The sequence below is a fragment of the Hydra vulgaris genome, chromosome 14 (genome assembly GCF_038396675.1).
Source record: "Hydra vulgaris chromosome 14, alternate assembly HydraT2T_AEP".
In the NCBI taxonomy this organism is placed as follows: Eukaryota; Metazoa; Cnidaria; class Hydrozoa; order Anthoathecata; family Hydridae; genus Hydra; species Hydra vulgaris.
In genome coordinates this window covers 23,370,539-23,395,708 of record NC_088933.1, presented here as the reverse complement: position 1 = coordinate 23,395,708, position 25,170 = coordinate 23,370,539, and the positions used below count along the sequence as shown (strand labels likewise).

The following is a 25,170-nucleotide window of genomic DNA, read 5'->3' as shown; positions in this document are numbered from 1 at the left end:
GTGGTTTTAAATATTCCCAAATGTTCTGAGTGTAGCAAATGTCTGCCAGGCTTCACTTCCTTCACTATTTGGAGACTCACAGTAAAAGCATGGATATTTTGATGCACGTGACATTATTCCAGACACAATGTTTAAGAGTTTAAGGTCACCAGTGAAGTTAAACAATAGAAGATTGATTTGAGTCTTCTCTACGAATATCTTGCAGTTATGATATGTTTCTGGAACCTTTAGAGCTAATCTAATGATCTGAATCTTCCTCCTTTCAGTATCTTTGTAATGATTTCCTAGAATAATATTTTTGAACACTTAATAAGAGTTAACACATGAGTTAAAAGCAATAACATGTGAGAATTAAAATTATTTTTACCTGAACCAATGCCCCTTTTCCTGGTTACTCTGCTTGAAGGTCTGATGAATGTTAAAACATCTGGATTATAAAGTGTAAGAGTTAGCTTCAGATGTCCTTTTTCAAAATAAAGACCAAACTTTGAAGCCATCTCTAAGAAAGGTTGTTCCCTAAAATTTAACATATAATATAAATATTAATCAATTAGTTTAAAATAATGAATATGAAATCTCAAAAAACAAATAACGACCAAAATTGTTATGATCACCTAAGATATGCTAGTTTTCCCACAAACTCCAAGATATTGAAACAGAAGAAAAAGAGTCGGATTACTTTTTTCCCATTAGAGTTTTGAAATGTAGTTATTTCCTGAGAAAATAACTTTCCAAAGAAACCTTTCTGATCTCTTTTATACGAGGAACTATACATTTCCATCTTCATTTAAGTCTCAAGTTTTTCAGAACTGAAATAACTTGACGATCAGTCAAGTTATTTCAGCAATAGGATCAAAAGTTTTCAACCATTAGGGGACGTAATGGAGATGACTGATTTATAGTTTTATAACTGATCTGTTCAGCCAGTTTGGGATCAATTAGGTCTGTAATGTTTTCTAACTTTTCCAATTTTAGTTTAAACTTATCTTTGGAGTGGTTTGATCCCCTATAGATACTAGCAAAGCAGTGTGAACAGATCCGTGTGGTAAAAAATCTTGAGTTATTAAATTTATTCTTCTGTTTGTTGACAAATAATTTCCACTGAAGACTATTAAAGCTAGTAATTTTACAAATTCTGCATTTACATCTTCCCATAGACCTGATAAAAACCGATAAATATTAAATATATTTACCATTTATAACATTATATTATTATATACTACTATAGTAGTTTATTTAATTAGAAAAACTAAAAATTTGTCTATAGTAAATAGAGAGGGGGAGATTTGTATATAATATATTATATGTACATATAAATTACTAATATCATCATATATATAAATATATATTAATATTATTATTATTATATATATTATATATATATATATATATATATATATATTATTCCCTGAATGTTTCTTTTTTTTTTGTAATTTAATTGATGCGCAAAACCTTTTTATATTTAAATTTATTTTAAACTTTACTTGAACAACCAATTGTAATATTTCATTAAAAATAATACTCCTACACAGTAAACAAGTAAACAAGTAAACAAAAAATACTCGTCTACCTCTTACCTAAAGATAGATTTTCTATAAAAATTAACTAGGTAAATATTAAAAAATAAGTTCCAATTTTATATATAAATACTTTGTTAGAGTTTTTAGCTCTAGGTCATAGTTCTCTACTATTGATAGATTGACTGTAAAATCTCCATTTTTTATCTTGGTCAAGTCCAATCTGCAGTCAATAAAAAGCCCAGATGGAAACCTTGGATCTTGCAGTAAATAGTTTGACTCCAAATGAGCCTTTAGTTCAACGTCTTCTGAATTAGTAACTTGTCTGTTTGCTTTTTTTCCCCTTGTACAAAAGCAAATCGAACAAACTCGTGCACGGTTTTCATCGTGTGATTTTGGAGGTGTTGTAATTAGCTCGCAAGTAATGTTTGATTTTTTAGTTATATTTACTAACCTAATAATTTTTTATATATCTAATTATTTGTTTAGATGTTTTAATTAAAAATATATATATTTAAAATCAAATTATTAAACAATAGCTCATTTTTTGCTATTTAGTGCTTAAAATGCTCTGTTTTTGAAACAGAGCATTTTAAGCACTATAACAATAAATTAAAGGAAGCACTATAACAATAAATTAAAGGAAGTAAATTTCTGAAAAAATATAATAAAATGGAGGAAAAAAAATGTATATTTTTAAAATTCAACACTCCAGATAAGAAAAATAGTTTTTATCCTGTTTTTATGGCTTTTTTATTTTTGCGAGTTTTAAAGGGCCATTTCTCAAAAATTTCCCAACAAATGTTTTTCATTTTTATAATTTTTATAACTAATATATATTTATATATGTAAAAGAACTACACAAAAAGTTTTTTGGGGTGTTTTCATAGAGGTTCAGATTCATCCAGGCACACGGCACACATAAATAAAGGCTAATGTTAAAAATAGCCTTTAGAACTTTCACTGACAATAATATGAGAAAATCGAGGTTTCAATATGAAAGGTCCAGATACGTACCCACCTTACAGGTCAATTCAGAAACTAAAAAATAAATCCTGTCCTGGTTCAAAGTTTTAACCTCAGATTCTTCTGTTAGAGAAAAATTGAAAGCAATTTTGAAAAAAATATATAGATAAAGTTGTAAATACGAATTATTTTGAAACATATGAAAAAACATAAAAAACAGCTAAGGTACATGGTTCTTCTGAGTTCATAGGGTTTGAATGGAACATCGAAACTAACACAATTTAGAGAATTCTGATAACAGTAGCGCTGATTTATTGGCAAAAAACTGCTACAACTCTGCCTGAGCGGAGTTGTAGCAGTTAAAGAATAAAGAATGACAATATATTTCTTAAAAAAAAAAATTTAAAACAATTAAAATATATTAGTTAAATAACATGATGTCTCCTTAAAGTGTGACATTCTGTCGTCCAGTGAGGTTAGATTATTTATAAAAAGTATCAAAATAAACTCTAATGGTTGTATACTTTTAAATGTCGAAAACGCCTACACATAACACCTAAAAATTGAGTTTTCTATTTACTCTAATTTTGTTGTAGTGTTTTGTTCATATTCTTTTCATTGCTCAAGTTGTTTAAATAAATTGAACTCAAAACCAAAACTTTCAAGAATTAATATTCTTAAAAAGTGGGTGCAAGCAGTGTACATGCTGAAAAAAGAATGATAAAACTAAAGATTCTTATGTTGGTATTTTGGGTGTGTAAAATTTGGGAATGTAACGGTTCATCCGAAAGTAAGAAAGCCATGATTTTAAATTTTACGATTAATATTTTATAAACATATATAAATTTAAAATTTTGCGTAAAATCATTGTAAATATTAATTAAAGTTTAACTGATGTGCAAATCCAGACGCAGACGGTTTATATTGAATAGGATTACAAATACTTTTTTTTATATTTTATTAACGTTTTCCATTCAACTTAGCAACAAAGGACTAAATACTTGAACAAACTATTTCTTTACTCCTATTATGATTGTTCAACGCTCAACAATACTTTAAAAAGTTTTTAAGGGATAATTAAGACACAACAAAAGTTATGATATAGATACTATTTTGATTACTTAGCTTGCATTTAATAGATACTTATATTTAGGCAAACAGACAAACAGAATTAATTTTATGTATTTTATGCATTTCTTTATCAACTTTGTCATTTATAATAATAAACTTATTATATCAAGAAGTAATCGTTTAAAACAAGTAGTTTTTTTACCCTTGACCATTTCCTATAGTTTTAAGTATAAAAAAAAGATGATATACAAAAACAGCAAAAATAAAAATATTATTAAAAAATCCAAGAATATTTAACCCTAAACTATAATATACTATACTAAATTATATACATTATTAAGACTACAGCATTAAGATGGTTTAAATTTTGCGTTTTCATTATCTACACTATGTCACTATTTACATATATAAATATATTTAATATTCAAAAAGTTTTCACTGAATATAGAAATTTTAGTTTCTTTCCTTTAGTATCGCTTTGGGTAACTTGAAACTATATCAGTTTTGTTCTAATGTCTAGTAAAATTTAAACTGTCTATAGGCAAAGTATTTAACCAGAGGCGGTTTTAGAAATAAAATTAAGGAGGGAGGGGGGCAAATCCTTTAAAAAGTACCAACTGCTTTTTATATGCAAAAACTAAAAAAAAGGCTCTCCAAACTTAAACTAACCCGATTAAATTGTGTCAAATACCTGATTAGCCAACCATGTTCCTCAAAAAACTAACTATAACTTGAAAATTGCCTACTTTAGTGTATAACACCTAAAAAAAGTTATACCCGAACTTTTTTTTAAGAACATTGTCCAAATAGGGTCGAAAGCATTTTTAATCTTAAAAATGCTTCGAACAAGCTATATACTTTTCAATAAGTATTTTGTATGATTATTATTTATAGGCAAATTTAAACTAATTTAGAACTAAAAATAATAAAACAGATCAAATAAATATTTGTCTAAACATCATGCTTCAAAAGTGCATAAAAACTAGTTTTTAGTCATGTTTAACATTTAATTTGATCTAAAGCCAAAAGTGTCCCATAATTTTCTTTAATTATTATATATCTTATCTAGTACAGTACCTAAAAATACAAACATACTTATAATGATTTAAGAGGCTAGGCTCAAAGTCTAATTTAAAAACGGAGTTATAGTCAATTAGCGCAATTTTTGGGAACTCATAATGGCTAAACCCCTGGGTTAAAGTAAAAGTTTATTTTATCAAAAATGAGTATTGTTTTTTTATATACCATATTTATAAAATGTACTTATGGGGTATTGCAATAGTAAGAAAGAAAGAACATGTAATTTAAGATTTACCATTTTATTTTAATTAAGAGCGCTTATTTGCAAGCTTTTTCAAAATTGTTATTTTTAAATTTTTTTTTTTTTAGATTATTCACCTCCCCAAGTCCTGAGGGGGGCCACTACAGTTGAGGAGGCTACTCATTTTTTTTTTTTTTTTTTTTTTTTTTTTTAGTTGTTATTCGTGGTGCAACCCTCTCTCAACTCTTTAACTCCGAAACACGAACCTTGCTGCGCGGAGAAACTAAGTTGATACGCTGTTGGTACTCATACTAAAGGATTAATGCTAAAATATTTATGAAAAAAAATTTATTTGTTCTCTAGATATTGGACTTCAAAGTTTGACAAATATTTTAGAATTTTAATATTTCATTGTATTATTATATATTAGCTAGTTAAGACCTAAAAAAAAACACATGGTAAGGCTCATTGCTTGTCTAAATATCATACTTCAAAAGTACAAAAAATAGATTTTTGCTTCATTTTCATTTAAAACTTCATATAAAGCCTTTGATATTCTATAGTTTTTTTAATATTATTAATCCTCATCGTGTAAAGTACCTAAAAATGTAAAGGGTTATTCATAAATAACATTGTAGGGTGTTCATAAATAACTTTGCAGGGGTGATGTGAGTGGGTTAGATTGTTGTGACAAGATGAGAGTGGGTGTCTAAAACTTTGTGAATCGGCATAAAACACTGCCAACAGTAATGCTTTATACCAATCATTAAAAGTTCAAAAGACTTTACATTTAATATTTGTTGACAGCTTAAGTTATATTTGAATTTAGCAAGCAAGTAATTATTTAATTGTATCTTTTAACTAATTATTAAACTAAATGTTAATTATTGTATATAAATTTTTATATTGATTATTAAAAAGTCTAATTTAGACTTTTTATCAGTTATCAACCAAAATTGTAATAATTATAATAATTAGCAAACTGCCGATAACCTTATTGGCAGTTTGCTAGTTATTATTATTATAAAGCACAAACTTTAAACAGAACATTAAGTCGCCAAAAGTTTCAGTTAAGTTTTTAATTTACAGAAAAAAATTAATTTCCCCGTTACTTATAAGAATATATTTTATTCCACGTCATTCAAAGTATTGCTCGATACTGTTTGATACCATCAGTATTGCGACACCAATTTTATTTTAAGATCATCAATATTACGACATCATTGTTATTGCGACATTAATTTTATTGCAACAGAAGTTGAAAAGTTTCTCAACTACTTTTACAACTTACAACCAATGATGCACACCACTTTTTGATGTTGTAAACAGTTGCGTACGCCACTGGATTAAAGTTGTAAATATATGAGATTTACCTTAATCTTAATGTTGCTAATCAGTAGGTATATAGCTTTTAATAAAAGGAGAAATTTCATTTACCTATTTTGGCTACCTTGTGTATAAGAGATTTTTTTTTCGGATTTCCTTTTGGATTATTAAAAGTGAACACCTTTGAATTACGTCAATATTGTATAAACATAACGTTTTGAATTCAACTAAATTATTTTGTGCTTTGATAGGCGTTTATTATGCCATATTAATTTATTCTTTTATTTTTATTTTTAGAGTGTGTTAACTTAGAAAATGACAAGATATGCTTAAACTGGAAAACACAAGGGTTTTGCCAAAAAGGGCCATTTAAAAACAGAGTAGTAAAGACTTGTCAAAAAACTTGTGATTTATGTTTAAAAAAAAGTAAGTCTATATATTTATGTCTTTTAATTTTTAATTTGAAAAAGGGTCGCTATATGCAGCAAGTTAAACATCAACTATGTTTATTATTTAATTTTGTTTTAATGCCATTCGCTATCAATTTTTTTCTATAATCATCGTAATGGCATTTAAAGCATTTTATATAAGTTTTGCTTTATTTTAAATTTTTCTGATTTATTTTTAAGTGCGTGTTTAAACCAGGGCTTTGTCTAACTCCCACCCACCGCCCTCCTTACTCCTTAAATACAGACTTTTTGGTGTGTGTGTGTAATTGGGTTAAAATTGGGTTAGGTATCTAAATATTCTGAAACTAAATATTTTATGATCTTTGATATAAGTCTTGAGTCGCAAAATTTTATTTCATTTAATTACATAAAATTACGCGACTCGAATAATTAAATTTGTTTTCCGCTCCAACAAAATTAAATTAAAGCCCAAGTATTTATCTTTACCCAAGAATATAAATTTGAGTCATCAGAACTCCTCTAAATTTGAGTCTTCAGAACTGTACCGAGATTCAGTTAGGCATATTACACTAAAAATCATCAAATCTTTCAAGCACTACTGTAAACATTTTTATTTATTTAACTATATAACTTTCTGTATTAAAATGGATTGCATTAAATTTTGCACGTTCTAAAAATTTTTTTTTCATAAAATTAAAAAAAAAAATGCTGCAGCTGCTTTGTAAAGCACCTGCCTCGTTAAAAAAATTTTGAATTTTGTCAAATATCTTTTAATAAATCTAGTCAAAATATTTTTATTTGAACCTTTCTTAGTATTTAAATACAAAGATTAGTAAAATAAAACAGAATAACTACAAAATAAAACCAATTTCTTAAAGGTTGCGCCTTTATAAGTCTATTATAGCAAACTTACCTTTGGCTCTCAAATCTTCTTCTTCTTTAAGTAGTAGTTTGTTTGTTTTCTAAATATATTTTGTTGTTCGTATAACAAAAATAAACTATAAAATACGCTTATATTACAAAAAAAGATTTATAAAAACAAATAGGGATCTCCATAAAGATATATATGACGTCACCACAACTTAACAAGCTAGAAATAAAATTAATTCGTTAAAAAATAAATGCCATTAAAATATAAAGGATATTTTTTTTAATCAGATAAATTTAAAAACAAAATGTTATAGCATATCAAATATTTAATATATATATATATATATATATATATATATATATATATATATATATATATATATTATATATATATATATATAAGATAAAGCAGTTATAATATGCCAGAAAATCAAAACAATTTAACTTTAAAAATTAATTGCAGCAGTGGCGGGGTGGTTAGAGTTCTGTCTCAGAACCAAGAGATTCAATGTTCGACGCCGGCTCTAGCCCTATAAGCGACATTAGTAAGAAAGGAGGTGTGAACTTTTATTTAAATGCTCTACCGAGGAGCTCTGTAATAAGATTGTAAAGACTTCTTGGAGCATCTTAATAATCACAAAAAAAAATAAAAAAAATAAAAATGCAATACTTTTTTGTTGTCTAAACAAGTAAATTTAAGTCTTTAACACTGTTATTTTTCAATTGATTTTTTAATGATGGTCTTTGCCTCATAATTGAAAAATTTGACACCTGTGATTTTACTCTCAACACGATAGTTGTAAATATTTCCAGTAAGCACACATGTATTAAGCCAAACATATGTAAAATCATCGCAAACGTCGCACAATGGAGTATTTGTATAACAAAACCGCTCAAAAATAGTTCTAAAACAGAGTTTAATCAAAATTTATAGTTTATTTAAAAAAAAAAAACTTTTTAAAAAATAGTTTAATATTACAAGAAATATTTATCAATTATTTGCAAATTATTGTTAAATCTTCATACTCTTTGTATTTGTCTGTGATGTTTTAATCACTAACGTTTTTTGGCTTTGGGCAAAGTAGATAAGTATATAAGATCATCATATTGTCTCCTTCTAAAAAGACAACGTTTTTGTGTGCCATTTTGATCTGCAACTTATTATGTATGGGTCTGAACTCAGTACCAATCTATTTAATAGGCTTATGTTGCAATCATGTTGCAATAGGCTTATGTTGCGATAAGAGAAAATTTTCGACTAAAATTTTATTTCTATTGCCGAAAGTGATTGTTTCGGCTTCAGCTGCCTTTCCTGATAACTAACCAATAGTGGGGATTGCATAAGTTATTAATTCAGCAGTATACATTAAAATATTTCAGCATAGTCGGAAACATGGGATATTAACCATACAGATTTACATACAATTTACCAGTTTCATGAGAAAAAGCGTCAAATTTATGAGGATCAATGTTATTTCCACTTGCAATGACTTCCAGATGAACATTTAAACGTCTTACTTTATCCAATTTAACACCAGTTATATGTGAAGTTATTCCGTGTGTGAAGCAAAATCTTCTTGACAATGTTGTAGTCAATGGTATTCTCAAACCTTGCTTTAGGTTTATCTACTAAAAACCCTTGTTCTTCTTTGAAGAATGTTTGTATTTTATTCTTTACTTCTTTGACAATTTTTTTTCATCAGATTGAGCTTGCCACTTTTTTAAATGTATTTTATAAGCTAAATGAAGAAGCGGATTTTTTCATAAAGAATAGAGAATTCAAATGAGACAACTTCTGTATTTATTTGGTCTTTTTAAATAAACTTTTTCTAGTATCATTAATAGTAATATGTTGTATCAGTTGCAGCGTTGCACACTTACCCTCTACGATTGTAGAAAGCACAGAATGCCTTATTTGTACAACTTATTGGGTATCTTTATTTTACTGAGATTCACTATTCGGTTTTTCACGTGTTTTATCTCGTGCATTGTTATGTTCTGAGATTCACTAATGAAACGTATTTGAATGGGTCTGCAGATCCTTGGAAAAGAGGTGACTGGGTTTTGACATTTTTTTTTTTTTTTTTTTGTTCTCCATCAATTCTAACAAATATTCTCAGAGTAACTAATAAATTTAACGAACATTTGTATAAATGCCGTTTTACTTAAAAACATTTGTTCAAATTTTGCTTAATGAAATCCACCGCAGCTTCATTTTGATACCAAAACCAAATTTTTCTGTTCTTCTTCAGACCAAACTTTTACACCCTCTGAGATATATTTATATAGGTGCAATGTGTTGTGGTTAAGTAATGCTTGTATTTAAATTTCAGCTTTTTAAAAATAACACGATGTTTTTTATTCTTGATGTGTTTCTTAAAATTTATTTACATTTTCAAAAGATTATTTTACAATAAAAAAACTCTGAAAAAATACTTAAAAAATAGAAGTCTTTACAGAGAAATATTAACGGGCAAAAATTACACATAAAAAACCAATATATTTATTACAAAATAACTCGGTAAATAACCAACCAAAATAACCAACTGCCAAAACAAAAAAATAAATTGACAGTAAAATTAAATTGATAAGCTTATAGCATAATGCAAAGTTTGTTTATTAAGTGAGGAACTTTCCCATTTAATGTGGAGGGCTTCTTTTACCTTTAATTTGTGTTTGATTGGGGCATTATCCAAAATCTCAAAAGAATCACAGTTAGCCAGATTTTTGCAATTAATAGATAAATTTAAGTGTTTAAATATATGAGATTGTTTATCACTTTAAGGTGATCATTTATTCTAGTTGCCAAATGTCTGGAGGCTTCTCCAGTTTAACTGGCATTACAGCCAGCGCAAGAAAATTTATAGACAACATGAGATTTAAGCAGTTAAGGAAGTGACTCTTTTGAGTAAAAACAGTCTTGTATTTTATTAGTATTGAAAATTAATTTTATTACAACATCCTTGCAAAATTTATGAACAATTTTTGAAATTTTTATTTTAGTATAATTCGAGTACAATCCAATGTATGGAAGCTTAAAGTATCTTATATTTAAACTAGTAACAACGTTAGAAACAGATGGGTTCATTTTCTTATTAATATAGGATTTAATTTCAGAGTCAATAATTTTTTGTGGAAATTTATTATTTTGTAAAACTAATGATAGATTCTTAATATCTTTATCAAAACCAACCCAAGTATTATTAATTTTAAATGTATGATCAATCAAACAACGAACAAGTCCAAATTTGTAGCAAGTGGAATATATATATATATATATATATATATATATATATATATATATATATATATATATATATATATATATATATATATATTGCACATATATTGTATATATATTGTATATATATATATATATATATATCCATATATATAAAAAAATATATACATACATATATATATATATATACATATATATATATATATATATATATATATATATATATATATATATATATATATATATAATATATATATATATATATATATATATATATATATATATATATATATATATATATATATATATATATATATATATATATATGTATATATATATATATATATTTATATATATATATATATATATATATATATATATATATATATATATATATATATATATATATATATATATATATATATATATATATAAGCCATAATTATGAATTTAGCAGAAATTTATATTTTAATAGATTTAACTGCTTCTACAACTCAAAAAACAACACTTGTTAGTTCTACAGCAAATCCTGATGGAAAAGGTTTTATAGTTGAACAACTTAATTTTCAATTCGTTTTTAACCAAAATTTTACCTAAATTATAAAGTATATTAACTGATTGAAATACTTTTTATTAGTTTCAATTGTAAATTGTAATATAAATTTTTTTTAGCAATACTGCCCAGCTGTGGCACAAAAGGAATAAGTCATGGAAGAATTGTTGGTGGAAAAAATGCCAAAGAAGGAGATTGGCCGTGGCAAGTTAACATTGATTACCGTTATAACACTGGTAACCCTGGTCATCACTGCGGCGGTACACTAATAAATGAGGAGTGGGTATTAAGTGCGGCACATTGCTTTTATGACAATCCAGACAAAAATGATTATTGGTTAAAGCTAGGTACGCTTTCTTATTACGTCAAAGTAACCACAATTACTATAAGTTTAAATACATATCGAAAACTTTTATTGATTTTTCTTTTAATAATATGGTGAAATTTAAAATTTTATACAAAAAGTCCTTTTTTTTCCGATAATACAAATTTTGGATTGTTTAAAATTAATAGGTGAACACGATATAAAAAAAGACAATGGCTGGGAACAGTTATACAGTATTAAAGAACTACTACTTCATCCTCAGTATGAACATAATGGGTTCCATTACGATTTAGCACTGTTGAGACTTAATTCTACTGCAAAGCTAAACAATCGTGTACGAACAGCGTGTTTACCTGGACCACAACTTACATTTCCTATTGGTACAGAATGTTTCATTACTGGATGGGGATTATTACAAGAGTATGGTGATGCACCAGCGGTATAATCATAATTTTGTAATTTTATTTGTTTATATATAAATATATAAATAAATATATATATATATATATATATATATATATATATATATATATATATATATATATATATATATATATATATATATATATATATATATATATATATATATATATATATATATATATATTAAGGGTGTTCAAAAAAATAAAATTTCGAAAACGCGAATACGCAACATGCTAAATTTGGGGCAAATATAAAAAAATACGATTACAAAAAAAAAATCAAAAATATTGAGATTTACCTTGTGCTCAAGCGTCAAAACCCCCCTAAAAATGCCCCAAATAGTACCCTCGTAGCAAGGCTTTCAGCACAAGGTAAATCTTAATATTTTTAATTTCTTTTTTTTTTAATGTGCTCATAATTATCTATACTTTTTTTTTTAAATTGATGTGTATCCGTGATTTTTCTTAATAGTTCTTCATTTTGAAAACGATTTTATGCAAAAAAACGAAAATATGCGCATTTAACAAAAGAATGCGCAATAATTCGTAATTATTTGATTTGTTTATATTCACATTGTTTGGTTTATTAATTATTAATGTTATTTTGTTATTTGATTTGTGTACTTTGTTCTCACTTAATAAACAATTTTATTACCTGTCTAAAAGTTGTAAAAAGAAAAAACTGACAATCGTAAATTAACATTAATGTGTATTGCGAAATTCTGCAGTAAACATTTTAGTTTCATCTTATATTTTGAAATTAGTGAATGTCATTTCTTTTAGAATAGTTTTAAAAATTATGATGGACAATTTAATAGAAAACAAAGGAGAGTCATAAAAAATGAAAGTTTCAAGTGTAAATAAAAGTAAGAAACTATTAAAATGTGGCAAGGAAAAGTGAAATATAAAAACGAAAAAAAAACAAACATTTTATTATTGAGAAGTGAAACCAGCAATACCAAGTAACGAATTTGTTTTGAGCTTTTTTTAATTTTAAATTTTAAGTTTTAGTTTAGGATATAAGATTATAGTTGGGAAATCTTATGACTATAAGATTTCACGTTGTACAAGCAAACTCAATCTGAATATTTTTGTTATTAACTTTAGTTGATCAACTGCCAACTAGTTTAGATATTTTACAACACATAGCCTTTAATAAGTCGACGCTTTCTAAAACATCAAAAAAGTCAATGATAATTCCTTCTCCAATTTTTCATTGGTTTTTATTTTGGGTACATTAATTTTTATTTTATAATGTATGCTGTTTAGATTTCGGAGAATACAAGAAAGAGAAATCCATCTAAAAAAAATGCTGCTAAATCCGTAGAAATAAGTTCAGAGTTAGAATTTGGTACGGACACCAGCGAAGATTCATCCTTTGATTCCGATTTTGAAACAGTATATTGGCGTTCTATAGAGTCAAGTAGTCTTATAAAATCTGAGATCCCAAAAGATATTATTTCTGGTAATGTTGCTTTAATTGCCACAATTACTGATATTTCTCCAAACGTTTTGACAAAAGTTACTGCTCCAATCCTTGATATTTGTGGTGTTGATCTTACAAATGTAAATTGCTTTAGGTCAACAGCATCTAGAAAGATGAAACAAACAGCTCATGAAATGGCAGTTATTGCTAAAGAAGATGTCGAACTTAGCATCCAAGCTTTTTCCTACCCATGCATTATACATTTTGACGGAAAGACACTTTTTAAAATTAATAATGGAAAAAAATTAAAGCATGATAGACTTGCTGTTCTGGCAACTATTGATAATGAGTCCCATCTTCTCGGAGTTACGCCATTACCCTCTTTATCTGAAGATGATCAGTACAATGGTGTAATAAAAGTCCTAAAAGAGTACAATCTCGAATCAAAGATTGGACTACTTTGTTTTGATACCACATCAAGTAATACAGGAATACATAAAGAATCTTTAATAAGAATATCTACTGAGTTAAATAAATATCTAATTCTTTTAGCTTGCAGACATCATGTTTCTGAGTTGAGAATCACACGCTTTTGTGAGGCTATAACAAATGAAAAAACTACGGCCCCCGATAACCCTTTGTTTAAACATCTCAAAAACTTGTTTGAGCAGCCTAATTTTGAGTACAACCCATTTATGTTAGTAAAATTTGGCTGGGAAGAAATTAAAGGAACTTATTAAACTATTTAAAGGAATTATTGAAAAAGCTGCTACAGAATTTCTTGCGTATTGTAGATCTTACTTATTGAGAAAAAATATTGCAAGGGAAGATAGAAAAGAACTTGCAGAGCTAGTGGTCAGCTATCTTTCTCCTTCTATCATTAAAATTCGAAAAACTGGAGCGGTTCATCATATCAAGATTTCTTGGGAAATCTATATATTAACATGTGATTCCAAAAAATCTGGACAAATTAAATTCTAAAATATTTTTAGAAAAATGACTTATTTTTTAAGTTTTGAATGATGTTTCAAAAAGAGCAATGTTCATAGAGTAATATTACAAAAAATTACAAATTTTCCATTCCTTGTCTGCGAACTGTATCAACTCTTGTAAAACTCTCCTTACCAAGTCAATATACGCGCTCAATGTCGAAATGTTTAAAGCAGTAGTTGATACGATTCCTAGGTTGGATCACATTTTTAGCTTCCCAACAATTAGCATATTCCCAACAATTAGCATCTCTTGATTTCATTCCAAAAATCTTCAATAGGTCGCAATTCTGGTGCGTTTGCAATATTTTGACTTCTGGGCACATATTCTACATTTTTGGACCTCAAAAATTTTTGAACTTTTTTTGAGTAGTGATATGATGCAAGGTCAGGCCAAAAAACTATTTCATCATCTTTATGAACAGTCTCTATAAATGGGAGCAAAAATGATCTCAAACACTTGTCTAAGTACACATTTTCATTGACAGCTTGACCGGAAGGTGCAACATAATGCTTTGACAATCGCTTTGGAGAAATTGCAACCCAAACCAATAATTTTTGTTCAAATTTTGATTTTCTTTTTAATTTAACATCGTTTGGTATCGTAGTAACATCTGATGAATAAAATCCACTGTTTCCTGAAATATTACAATTACTTAATCCAAAATATGATTCATCGTCAATGATCACCTGTTTTTTTCGAAAAATTTCAACCAATCTAGAGCACTTTGGACGAACAAGAGATTGTTGTTCAGGAGTTCTTTTTGGAGCCTTAATTTTTTTATGATAATGAATAATTGTCTTCTGCTTTATCGTTTTGCATATGTATGATTGATTGACATTGAATTTTTTAGCAAGAGAACGTTGACTGATTCCATATTGATGGTCGATTTTTTTTTTCTAATTGTTTGATCTTCTTTTTTGTCATCTTAACTGCTTTCCTACCGCTTCCAACTTGTCGTTCGGGTAATATGTTGTTGTCTTTTTGTTTTAGAATATTGTAGAGCGTAGATCTTGGAATACTTTCCATCATAAAATGTTTTACAATTGCGTTTTTGGAAAGTTCTGGGTTAATTTCAATAAACTCGTACACTCGCTTTCTTACGTCATCTTGTTTCGAAGTAACTTTTTTCATCATTTCAAATTTGTTGCTCAGTATAAAATTAATGAGTTTTGTGGAGAATTTAATTCTCTTCAAAATGGTGTGCGAGCCAATCGAAATTGATAAATTTACGCGGAGAAAAAATGGCGGGAAGTTTGCCCAGATTTTTTGGAATCACATGTTATTTAAAATGCAAATTCTTTCAACTCAAATTGATTTTATTCAAAAAAATAGAGAACATATTAAGGTAATAACTGAATTTATAGCTTGTTTTTATGCAAAGTGGTACCTGCAATCAAATGATACAATCAAAGCTCCTTTTATGTATGTAACTGCTACTCGTCAAATGCATCAGTATAAAGCAGTATGTGCAGAACCATTCGCTGTTGATGCTGTGTTGAATTCTTTATTTAAACGTACATTGTATCTTGACTCCACTCTGATTCCTTTAACCTTGCTGGATGGTGTTGCACTCGAAGAAAAGAAAAAAATTGCTGCTGCAATATTACCATTTCCAAAACCTAAGTCGTGTTACTTTAAAATTGAAACTAAGCAAAAAAAAGATATAGAAAAATTGTTGAAAATTGAACTTAACATTCATCAGCAAATTTCTAGCTTAGCTTCTTTGGTTGATGAGTTCTCCTGGTTAATGTTTGATATGATCAGAATAAAACATCAACGAATTGATGATTGGCTGACCTTGCCACCTCAGTATTGGCACACGCAAAAAGTATTACTTGTGTAAACGACCACGCTGAAAGGGCATGATTGGAATGATGCAATAATTTGTTCACCGCTAGACGAGGACACCACAGAGATGAGGAAGAAAAACATAATAGGCTTATTGCTGTGGACGAAAGTGGCTCAATTTTTAAGGCATCAGGCAGTGAATCTTTATTAACCAAGAAACAAAATAACGAAGTTATAAGCAAGAATAGAATCGCAAAGGGACTACTTAGCTTACGCTCCAAAACTCAGAAGATAACTTGAACTTTAGTATTTATATTAAAAAAATATTTTTAAAGATACAAGTTGCACGTAATTTAGGTTTGTATCATTCAATCAACCTATAAAAAAATGTTTTTCTAAAAAGCTAAATACAAATGAAATGAAAACCAAACAATGTGAATTATAAACAAATAAAATAACTACGAATTATTGCGCATTCCTATGTTAAATGCGCATATTTGCGTTTTTTTGCATAAAATCGTTTTCAATTTAAAGAACTATTAAGAAAAATCACGGATACACATTAATTTTTAAAAAAAGTATAAATTATTATGAGCACATTAAAAAAAAATTAAAAATATTAGGAATTTACCTTGTGCTCAAAGCCTTGCTGCGAGGGTACTATTTGGGGCACTTTTAGGGGGGTTTTGACGCTTGAGCACAAGGTAAATCTCAATATTTTTGATTTTTTTTTCTTTTAATCGTATTTTTTTTATATTCGCCCCAAATTTAGTTTGTTGTGTATTCGCATTTTCTTTTTTATATATATATATATATATATATATATATATATATATATATATATATATATATATATATATATATATACATGAATAAAAGGAAGTAATACATTGTTTTATGAAAGATTAGATATTGAAAAAAAGCTGGATTTAAATTAACAAATAAAACAAAAATACGTATAAAAGAAAAGTATAATAATTATAGGGAACTATATTCCTCAATATATTTTATGAAATGCTCTCCATATGACACATTGGTGATTATATCAGATAGATATCATGACCATGACTTTAAAATTTCTCTAAAGATTAATTCTACCTCTTACTCAGATACTAGCCTTAGTCCATAATCTGATTTCAGTTTATGAAGGCTTCTTGTTCAACTTGTTCAAAAACAATGCGCATTTTAAGAGTCTTAATAAATCTGTACTCTGAAACATTGTCTTCAAAATATTGCAGCTACTGAGATAAGTTTTGAGACCTTAGAGTTTTAAACATTTCTAGTTTCAAAGCAACCTCTGACAACAATGGTTTTAATAGTGATACAAAAAGTAGCAGCAAAAGCAGGCTATTTTTACTTTAGGTACCAGCTTTTAGAAGTTTATCAGTATGTTGAAATAAATTGTGACCTGCATTTCCTTCAAATATCTCATCCAAAACAATGTAAAATTTGACTTTTTTCTTTTCAACAAGAACTACTTCTAAATTGTTTTTAGGTTTTTACTTGGTAATTTTTTGAAATTAGTTTTAACTTTAACGGCTTTAGCATGTTCTTTCATTGCATAAAACCAAGGAGGTATAATAGAATGGAGGGAGAACAAAGCTGAAAATCGTTCAAAACCGTAGTACGGTCTTTGTTTTATAATTACTCCAGAGACATATCAAAATGCGCCTTTGCGTTGAAAAAGAAAAATTATGATATGCAGTTTGTAACCTTTGTAAGCTGTAATCAAAAAGGATTTATATCTTAAAAGTTGACTGGGTAAGTTTTTAACAACTCTTCTAGCTATCAAGTAGTAACTACAACAAAAATCATGATCTACGTGAAGTAATCGTTTTTTGGGAATCTCGATATTAGTTATAAATATCAAAGTTTTAGAAAATATCTACAACTTGGTTGAACCTTATCTTTTGCTTCCCCGTTTAGCTATAGGTTTGTTATGTTCTTAAATAACGTTTTTTCGGCAAGGAACTTATATCTCTCCAGGATTTTATTTTGTGCTGTAGTATTTTTGCTGGATTTAATAATAACTTGCTATATTCTAAGTAAAGAGATATTTTTTTTTTTTTTAATTTTGTTATTTAGGTGCGCCGAGAACACCTAACGGTCTTGTCCCAGAGAACCGCGGAAGTGCATTTAACTCGGAAGTTCACGTCTCCTTCGTTACCATGACGCGAAAAATATGTCGATAGTTTGTTTTGAATCTCGATCTCCTGCTTCTAAAGCAAGCGCTCTAACCGTTGCGCCACGGCCGCCACATACATGGCCGATATAAAATACCTTTTTATAAATCCGGCAAAAATACTATCAAATTCTTATCTAGACAATTATTAATTGAACTCCAATCTAGAAATTTATTTGCAAGCTTCAATTGCTTATGACATTATTAGTCGTTCAAAAAGCACTACCAAAAAAAGTAACAATAAAGTAACTCTAAATATTGTTAACGAATTTTTTAAACTTCCATCTTTTATTTTCAAGTTTCAATTGCTTTAAACGTTTTGAAACAATATCGTTGGATAATTTTTGTTAAAAGTGGAATATGATTGGTTAACTTTAAATTATGATAATTACGTGGTGTTTAATAGAAAATTATGTTAATACTAAGACTGTTCATTGATAAATGACGTATATTAACTTCATTCTCTCTCCAGTCCTTCTTGATAAAACGGATAAAATTCCCTTCCAAAAAGCATGATTTACGAATCATTTCATTAAATGCTTTCTCAAAGTATTATCAACATGTGAACTACTGTTAACTTTTCTTTTTTTGCTAATTTTCTTTTACTATCTTTAGAATAAAAAGATCTTTTTTCATTAGGAATGTTTTGTTCCTTTAAGTGCTTCAATTTCATCTTTGGTCAATTCAGGATCTAACTCTGGGTCATAGCTCCCTAGAATAAAAGCTGCATAAATTTTAGAAATCTTTCCAGCTAGCACACTTACGTTGGGCCAACGTATGTAAATACATCGCGAACGTTGGCTGTTTTCTCTGATGCAAATACAACGTTGATCCAATGTTAGTTTTATCATATTAATACTAAACGCCCAACATTGTTCTAACGTTTTTTAAACGTATGTGTACTAGCTGGGTATGACCTCCATCAGCCATCACCTAAAATGAAAAGTTTCTTATTTTAAAAACTATAATACAAATTGCAAAATAAATTAAAGTATAAATATGAAACATTGAATAATTTAGTGATACTGAGACATTATTTTGTTGAATAAGGTGTTTTAGAGAGGAAAAAAATCTTGTAAATTATGATATGGTTGCGGGATATTTTTACATCTTATGATTAAAACTCAATATTTAACAATTAGAAAAAAAAAATTTTTTTGAATAAATTTGCTGCTATTAGCATGGTAGATGTTTAAATCTAAAATCAACGTTTAATAAATGTAAACAACATTAAAAGGATTGTAGTGTACGCCAAACTTTAGAAAAAATTAAATATATAAAGTTTAAATATTTTTGATGATTTTCTTATAATGATTTAAACATTTAAATTTGTAATTATAAGCTTTAGTTTTTTTAATTTCAAAAAACACATTGTTACTAAAATTTATTGCACCACAAAAAATCTTTTGCTCACTGAAGTTAAGGTGCTTTTTGAGAAATCATTGTCAGTCAGTTATTAGTTTAAACAATGATGAAATTTCAGTAATCAATTACATTAATTGTATTAACTCTGATTAATCCGTAATCAAATATATTATTTATTTGTAACTAATTGATAGTATAATTGAACATTTTAACATCCAGTACAATATCTATCTCCTTTTTCTATGCTATTTTTCTAACTTGACTTCTTCTGACTTTTACTATAATTTTCTTAGTTCTTCTTAAAACTCACTTAATCTTGGTCCGTCGAAGCGGGTTATGATGCTCTTTAGAGAGCTGAACGTGTCTTTGCGAACCTTGGTATGTGGCCTCTTTATGGTCTTTAGACGAAGGAGGTTAAACTACAATATTATAATATTTTAGTAAAATATCTGGTTTGCAAGATAAACGATTTGATTGTTTAAAGGAAAAAAAACCGAAGATCTAATTGTAATTATAAGCAACCTTTTAAAGTTTATTTAAATCGTATAATTTAACGTAATATAATTGGAATACGTAGTATATTGTATGGTATAATAATATATAATATAATATAACGTATAATATATAATATAATATAACGTAATATATAATATAATATAACGTAATATAATATTAATATATAATATAATATAACGTAATATATAATATAACGTAATATATTGTATGGAACCCTAATTTAATCTTTAATTTCCAGACCTGGGGAATCTCAAATTTTTAAATACTATTTTAAGGTGAGGACTTTGCTCAGTGCTAAAATTATTTAACTATTGCAAAGACATTTAGACAATAGAGAATTTCTCAAGGAAATAGAAGAAAAAAGAGCTGCTACCAGCATATAACTTTTTTGTTTACTTTTATTTAAGTGAGAACCTTTGAGTAAAAAAAAATTTTTTTTTAAGAAATTTATAGGTTTAAACATTTTGTAAACGTTCTTGCTCTTTTGATCTATAATCACGTCTAGATTATTGGACGTTTTTTAACTTTATTTTTTAAAATTAGAAGAAAACCGGCTGTGCAAAATCTCAAAGTTCAAAAAGAGATTTTATAAAAGTCTTAAATTCTGTATAAACAAAAAAGGTTTTTAGATATTTTTTTTTAAAACACTAGCAGAAGTAGTTTTTTGGAACAAAAATATTTATTTATTCAATTAACTTAAAACCTAAATTGTAGAATGTCAAAGATGAGATTTTTATAAAAAATTTTGATTTACAATTTACTAATTCGCCTTAACTACGTAGAGAGGTATTTTTATAGCAATTTACTGAAAACAATTAAGGTAAGTTAATTAATTCGCTATTTTATACTTAAGCAAACTACTTACTTTAATGTAAAATAAATAACTAAAAAGTATTTTAAATTTAAGTAAGACTAAGTAATAAACGCGAAGTATATACAAAATTAATGATAAAAGTATCGATTAATTTCCAAACGTATAATATTTCTTCAGTTAGAATAAATTTTCACGCTTTTTTTTACGTTCAATATTTTTATTATAGACGTTGATAATACGTTTTAGTCTCCGCGTTTAATGGAAGTTCATTCTAAACGTTATTCTGGATTTCATTCTGAGTTTAAACGTTGTTTAAATTTCTGAGTATAAGCGTTGTTTCGACATTTAACAGATATTTATTCGTTTATTGGGTTTTTTCATGCTGTGCACATTAGGGAGCATGCAGCAGATATTTTTCCAAAATGTTTTGTGTTTGTTTAAACAAAAACAAAAACAAAACCAAACCAAAAACATTTAAATAGGATTTTAAGTATCTTTTGCTAATCACCTGCTATTAAATACAAAACAAAACTTTAAAAGAAAAAAAAAGTATTTGACAAAATGCAGACCGATCAAATGCAAACTAAAACTTGTAGTTTAAGAACTACAAATATTTTAATCACTGCAATATAAATAATTTTACATATTATTATTATTTTGTATATTATTAGACTTTAATACATTGGCTAAAAATAAGCAGAAGCAAAACTAAACGCACTTAGACTTGGTTGTTACAGAGTTTAAAACTAAATATACATACTTAGACTTGGTTGTTACAGAGTTAAAAACTAAATCTAAATACTTAGAGTTGGTTGTTACAGAGTTTATAACTAAATTTAAATACTTAGAGTTGTCTGTTACAGAGTTTAAAACTAAATATACATACTTAGATATGGTTGTTACAGAGTTTAAAACTAAATATACATACTAGACTTGGTTGTTACAGAGTTTAAAAGATCATTGCAAAAGCGTTTGCAATTTACAGTTATGCATTTTACCAAGTACCAAAAAAAAATTTATAAATTTTAAGATAATAAAAAAAGATGAAAACAATTAGTCTCCACTTATTATGAATTTTACGTTCGCCATATAGTTATAACTAACCAAGACTAAATGTCTATTAAATATATATTATGAAGTTTGCGGTATGCAAAGATCAACTAATCTTTTTTGGCCAATGGTTAACAAAAGGAAAAAATCAAAAGCTGACAAATTAGGTCATTTGTGACAACATATGTCAAAAATGTAAAAATTTTAATGTTGTTTATTGTTCTTTTATTCACAATTAATTAAAATAACACAGTCAAAATGTTTTTAAAACTAGTTTAAAAAACATCAAATATCAGAAAATATTGATGATAAAGCTGTATCAGATAAGCTGATAAAGCTTACTACCAGAATAAATGTATCCACATCCATACCACATTCATCCATGCCACATCCATACCACATCCACCCATGCCACATCCATACCACATCCACCCATGCCACATCCATGCATTTATTAAGTTTTTTAGTACTTAAAAAGAAAAAAAATTTCTGAATGCATGATAGTTTTGTTACGAATGAGATAAAAAAAGTTTTAGGAAAAATGAAATGATATTTGAACCACTTAAAGAAAAAGGAAGATATTTTGAAATCAAGCTTGGATTAGAACAGTATTTTAAAATTATTACTATAAAAATATCACAAAAAATTAGAGTTAAAGGAGAGAAAAAAAAGAGTAGAACTTTATTCTACAAAAAATGTTAGTTAAAAGACAACTTACTTTTTATAACCCCTCTTTACCTTTTATTACCCTCTTTACTACTTAAGACAACTTTATATGCGCTCAAAGGTGTAAGGTGATTTTTTAATTCTACTTCGATCATTAATTTTCCCTTCGATTCCTTATTTCGAGTAATTTTAATTCATCTGGATTGTTTTGTGTTTAATAGAGAGGACAAAAACAGTTGTTAATTTTTAAAAAATTTTATTTTCATTTTAGATTTTGCAACAAGCTAAAGTTCCGTTGATCAACCAAAATAAATGTATTGTGGCATTTAACCAATTAAACTTTAATGTAACTCAAGAAATGCTATGTGCTGGATACGATACTGGAAAGATTGATGCTTGTGCTGGAGATTCTGGTGGTCCTTTGGTGTGTAAAGTTTCCGATTTGAAGAAAAAAACGGATGTATGGTATTTATGGGGAACAATATCATGGGGCGTTGGGTGTGCACGAAAAGGCTTATATGGTGTATTTTCTAATACAAAAGTATTGCGGTCATGGATTGATTCTGTTGTCAATAAAAAGTATTAAACTTAAAAAGATTTTATCGTTGCCTTAATTTCGTTATTTATTTTTTACACCATATATTTTTATCTGCTATTGCTCTGTTCACAAAGTCTGTTAAACATAATACGTTCAATTATTTTTGAAAACCAAGGATGACTGAAATAAACGATGTATCTTTTGCATTTATTATATCTTTGACCAATTTGAAAACGTTTTTAAACTTTTAACTTTTATTAGGAGAGTTAAATTTTTTATAAGTGATAACAGAAAAGTTGTTAGTTACCTCTAAAAGAAACAATAAATAATTTCAAGTTTTTTTTAACGATAAAATATTCAAATATTTTACCAATATAAAAACTCGGCTTAAGTAACATTATACAAGTTTTAACAACATGAGTAAAGTTACCCTTAAAGTTTATAACTTTTTTTTAGGTAAACTTCACTGCAAAATTAGCCACCAATCACCGTTTATTTATTTACATAGAATCATCCAGTCATTTGTTTACATAGAGTCATCCATTTGTTTGTTTACATAAAATAATTTTTGTTGCATAAACTATTGGAGGAAAAATATGGCTCCTTTTGATTAAAGAAGTAATGCAGTCTTTTAAGATTTAGTCTTAAATGCTTTTAGCTGCTCGTTTAGTTTAATTGTTGTAATTAGTGGTTATAAGAGTAATTAGTAATAATGAGAATAATTAGTAGTAATTAGAATAATTAGTGGTAATAAGAACAGTTAGTAGTAATTAGAATAATTATAATTATTCTATTTTATAAATAATTATAATTATTCTATTTTATGAATAATTATATTTATTCTATTTTATGAATTACTAATCCTGTTCTAATTACTCTTAATTATTCTTATTACCACTATAGTCTAAATACCACTAATTATTCTTATTACCACTATAGTGGTAATAAGAATAATTAGTGGTAATTAGAACAGGATTAATAATTCATAAAATAGAAAAGTAAATAGAATTAGAGTTAAAAACTAAGTATTATATAAAAGATTAAAAGAAGTTGAGAACGTACAAAAGCGTTTCACAAAAAAATCCTGCACTTATGCAATTTAACTTATTATAGTCGACTTCAGTTGCTTGATTTGGAGTCGCTTGAGTTAAGCAGATTAAAACATTATTTATGTTCAAAATTCTGGCTAGCTTGGTAATAGTTGATAAATCTATGTTCTTTTTTATTGACAATAAAAATAACACGCGAGGGCATTAATATAAAATGCGCAAACAACGATGTAGATTAGATATTCGTAAATATGTTTTTCTTACCGAATTGTTAACACTTATAATCAGTCGTCTTTCAATGTTATTAATACCGATATAATCAAAATCCTTATGAGTAAAATCAACTCAACAAGTTTGAAAACTTGTGTCGGCATTGACTGCATACCTATTTGTTTATTTTTATATAAATTATTTATTCGATGTCGTACGTTGTAACAAAATATGTTTTGGGGCACGCTGTTAGTGTCCAACATATGGACCTGCGTGTTCTTTAGAACATGTATTATTTTTTCTAATAAATACAAAAAATTCTAATCTAGATCAGATCTAAAATTTACAAAAGAATAAATAAAATAAGAAAATGTAATATTAAAAAAAAATTCTTAACTAAAGTAAAATTGCTATTTTTAGAGTTACGACTGCAGTTAAATTGTTTTTGATTATATGCATTGCTAAACTTGAATCCGTCTAGGTAATACTCGAAATACTAGAAAACTTATTTGTATTATCTTTAAAAATAAAACTTTTAAGTTATAATTATAATGGTCATTTAATAAACTTTGATCATTTTTTAGTCAAGAAGACCAAATGTAGTTTTTGAC

At 27.2% G+C, this 25,170-nt stretch overlaps 1 protein-coding gene across 1 annotated transcript; it reads left to right on the top strand.

Annotated features, from left to right (window-relative positions):
• The first annotated feature begins 3,080 nt into the window (after positions 1–3,080).
• On the top strand, positions 3,081–23,376 carry LOC100214705 (serine protease 27). Its single transcript, XM_065818572.1, has 6 exons — positions 3,081–3,273; positions 6,439–6,567; positions 11,138–11,203; positions 11,335–11,562; positions 11,729–11,979; positions 23,034–23,376. The coding sequence occupies exons 1-6, from the start codon at positions 3,201–3,203 to the stop codon at positions 23,346–23,348; spliced, it is 1,062 nt and encodes a 353-aa protein (XP_065674644.1). The 5' UTR covers positions 3,081–3,200; the 3' UTR covers positions 23,349–23,376.
• The last annotated feature ends 1,794 nt before the right edge of the window (positions 23,377–25,170 follow it).

What these genes read in the sequence shown, in the direction of transcription:
- LOC100214705 (XM_065818572.1), top strand. Translation starts at nt 3,201, where the DNA reads ATGATAAAACTAAAGATTCTTATGTTGGTATTTTGGGTGTGTAAAATT. An exon ending in TGATTTATGTTTAAAAAAAA is followed by an intron (nt 6,568 to 11,137) that starts GTAAGTCTATAT and finishes ATATTTTAATAG; the next exon opens with ATTTAACTGCTTCTACAACT. An exon ending in TGATTATTGGTTAAAGCTAG is followed by an intron (nt 11,563 to 11,728) that starts GTACGCTTTCTT and finishes TAAAATTAATAG; the next exon opens with GTGAACACGATATAAAAAAA.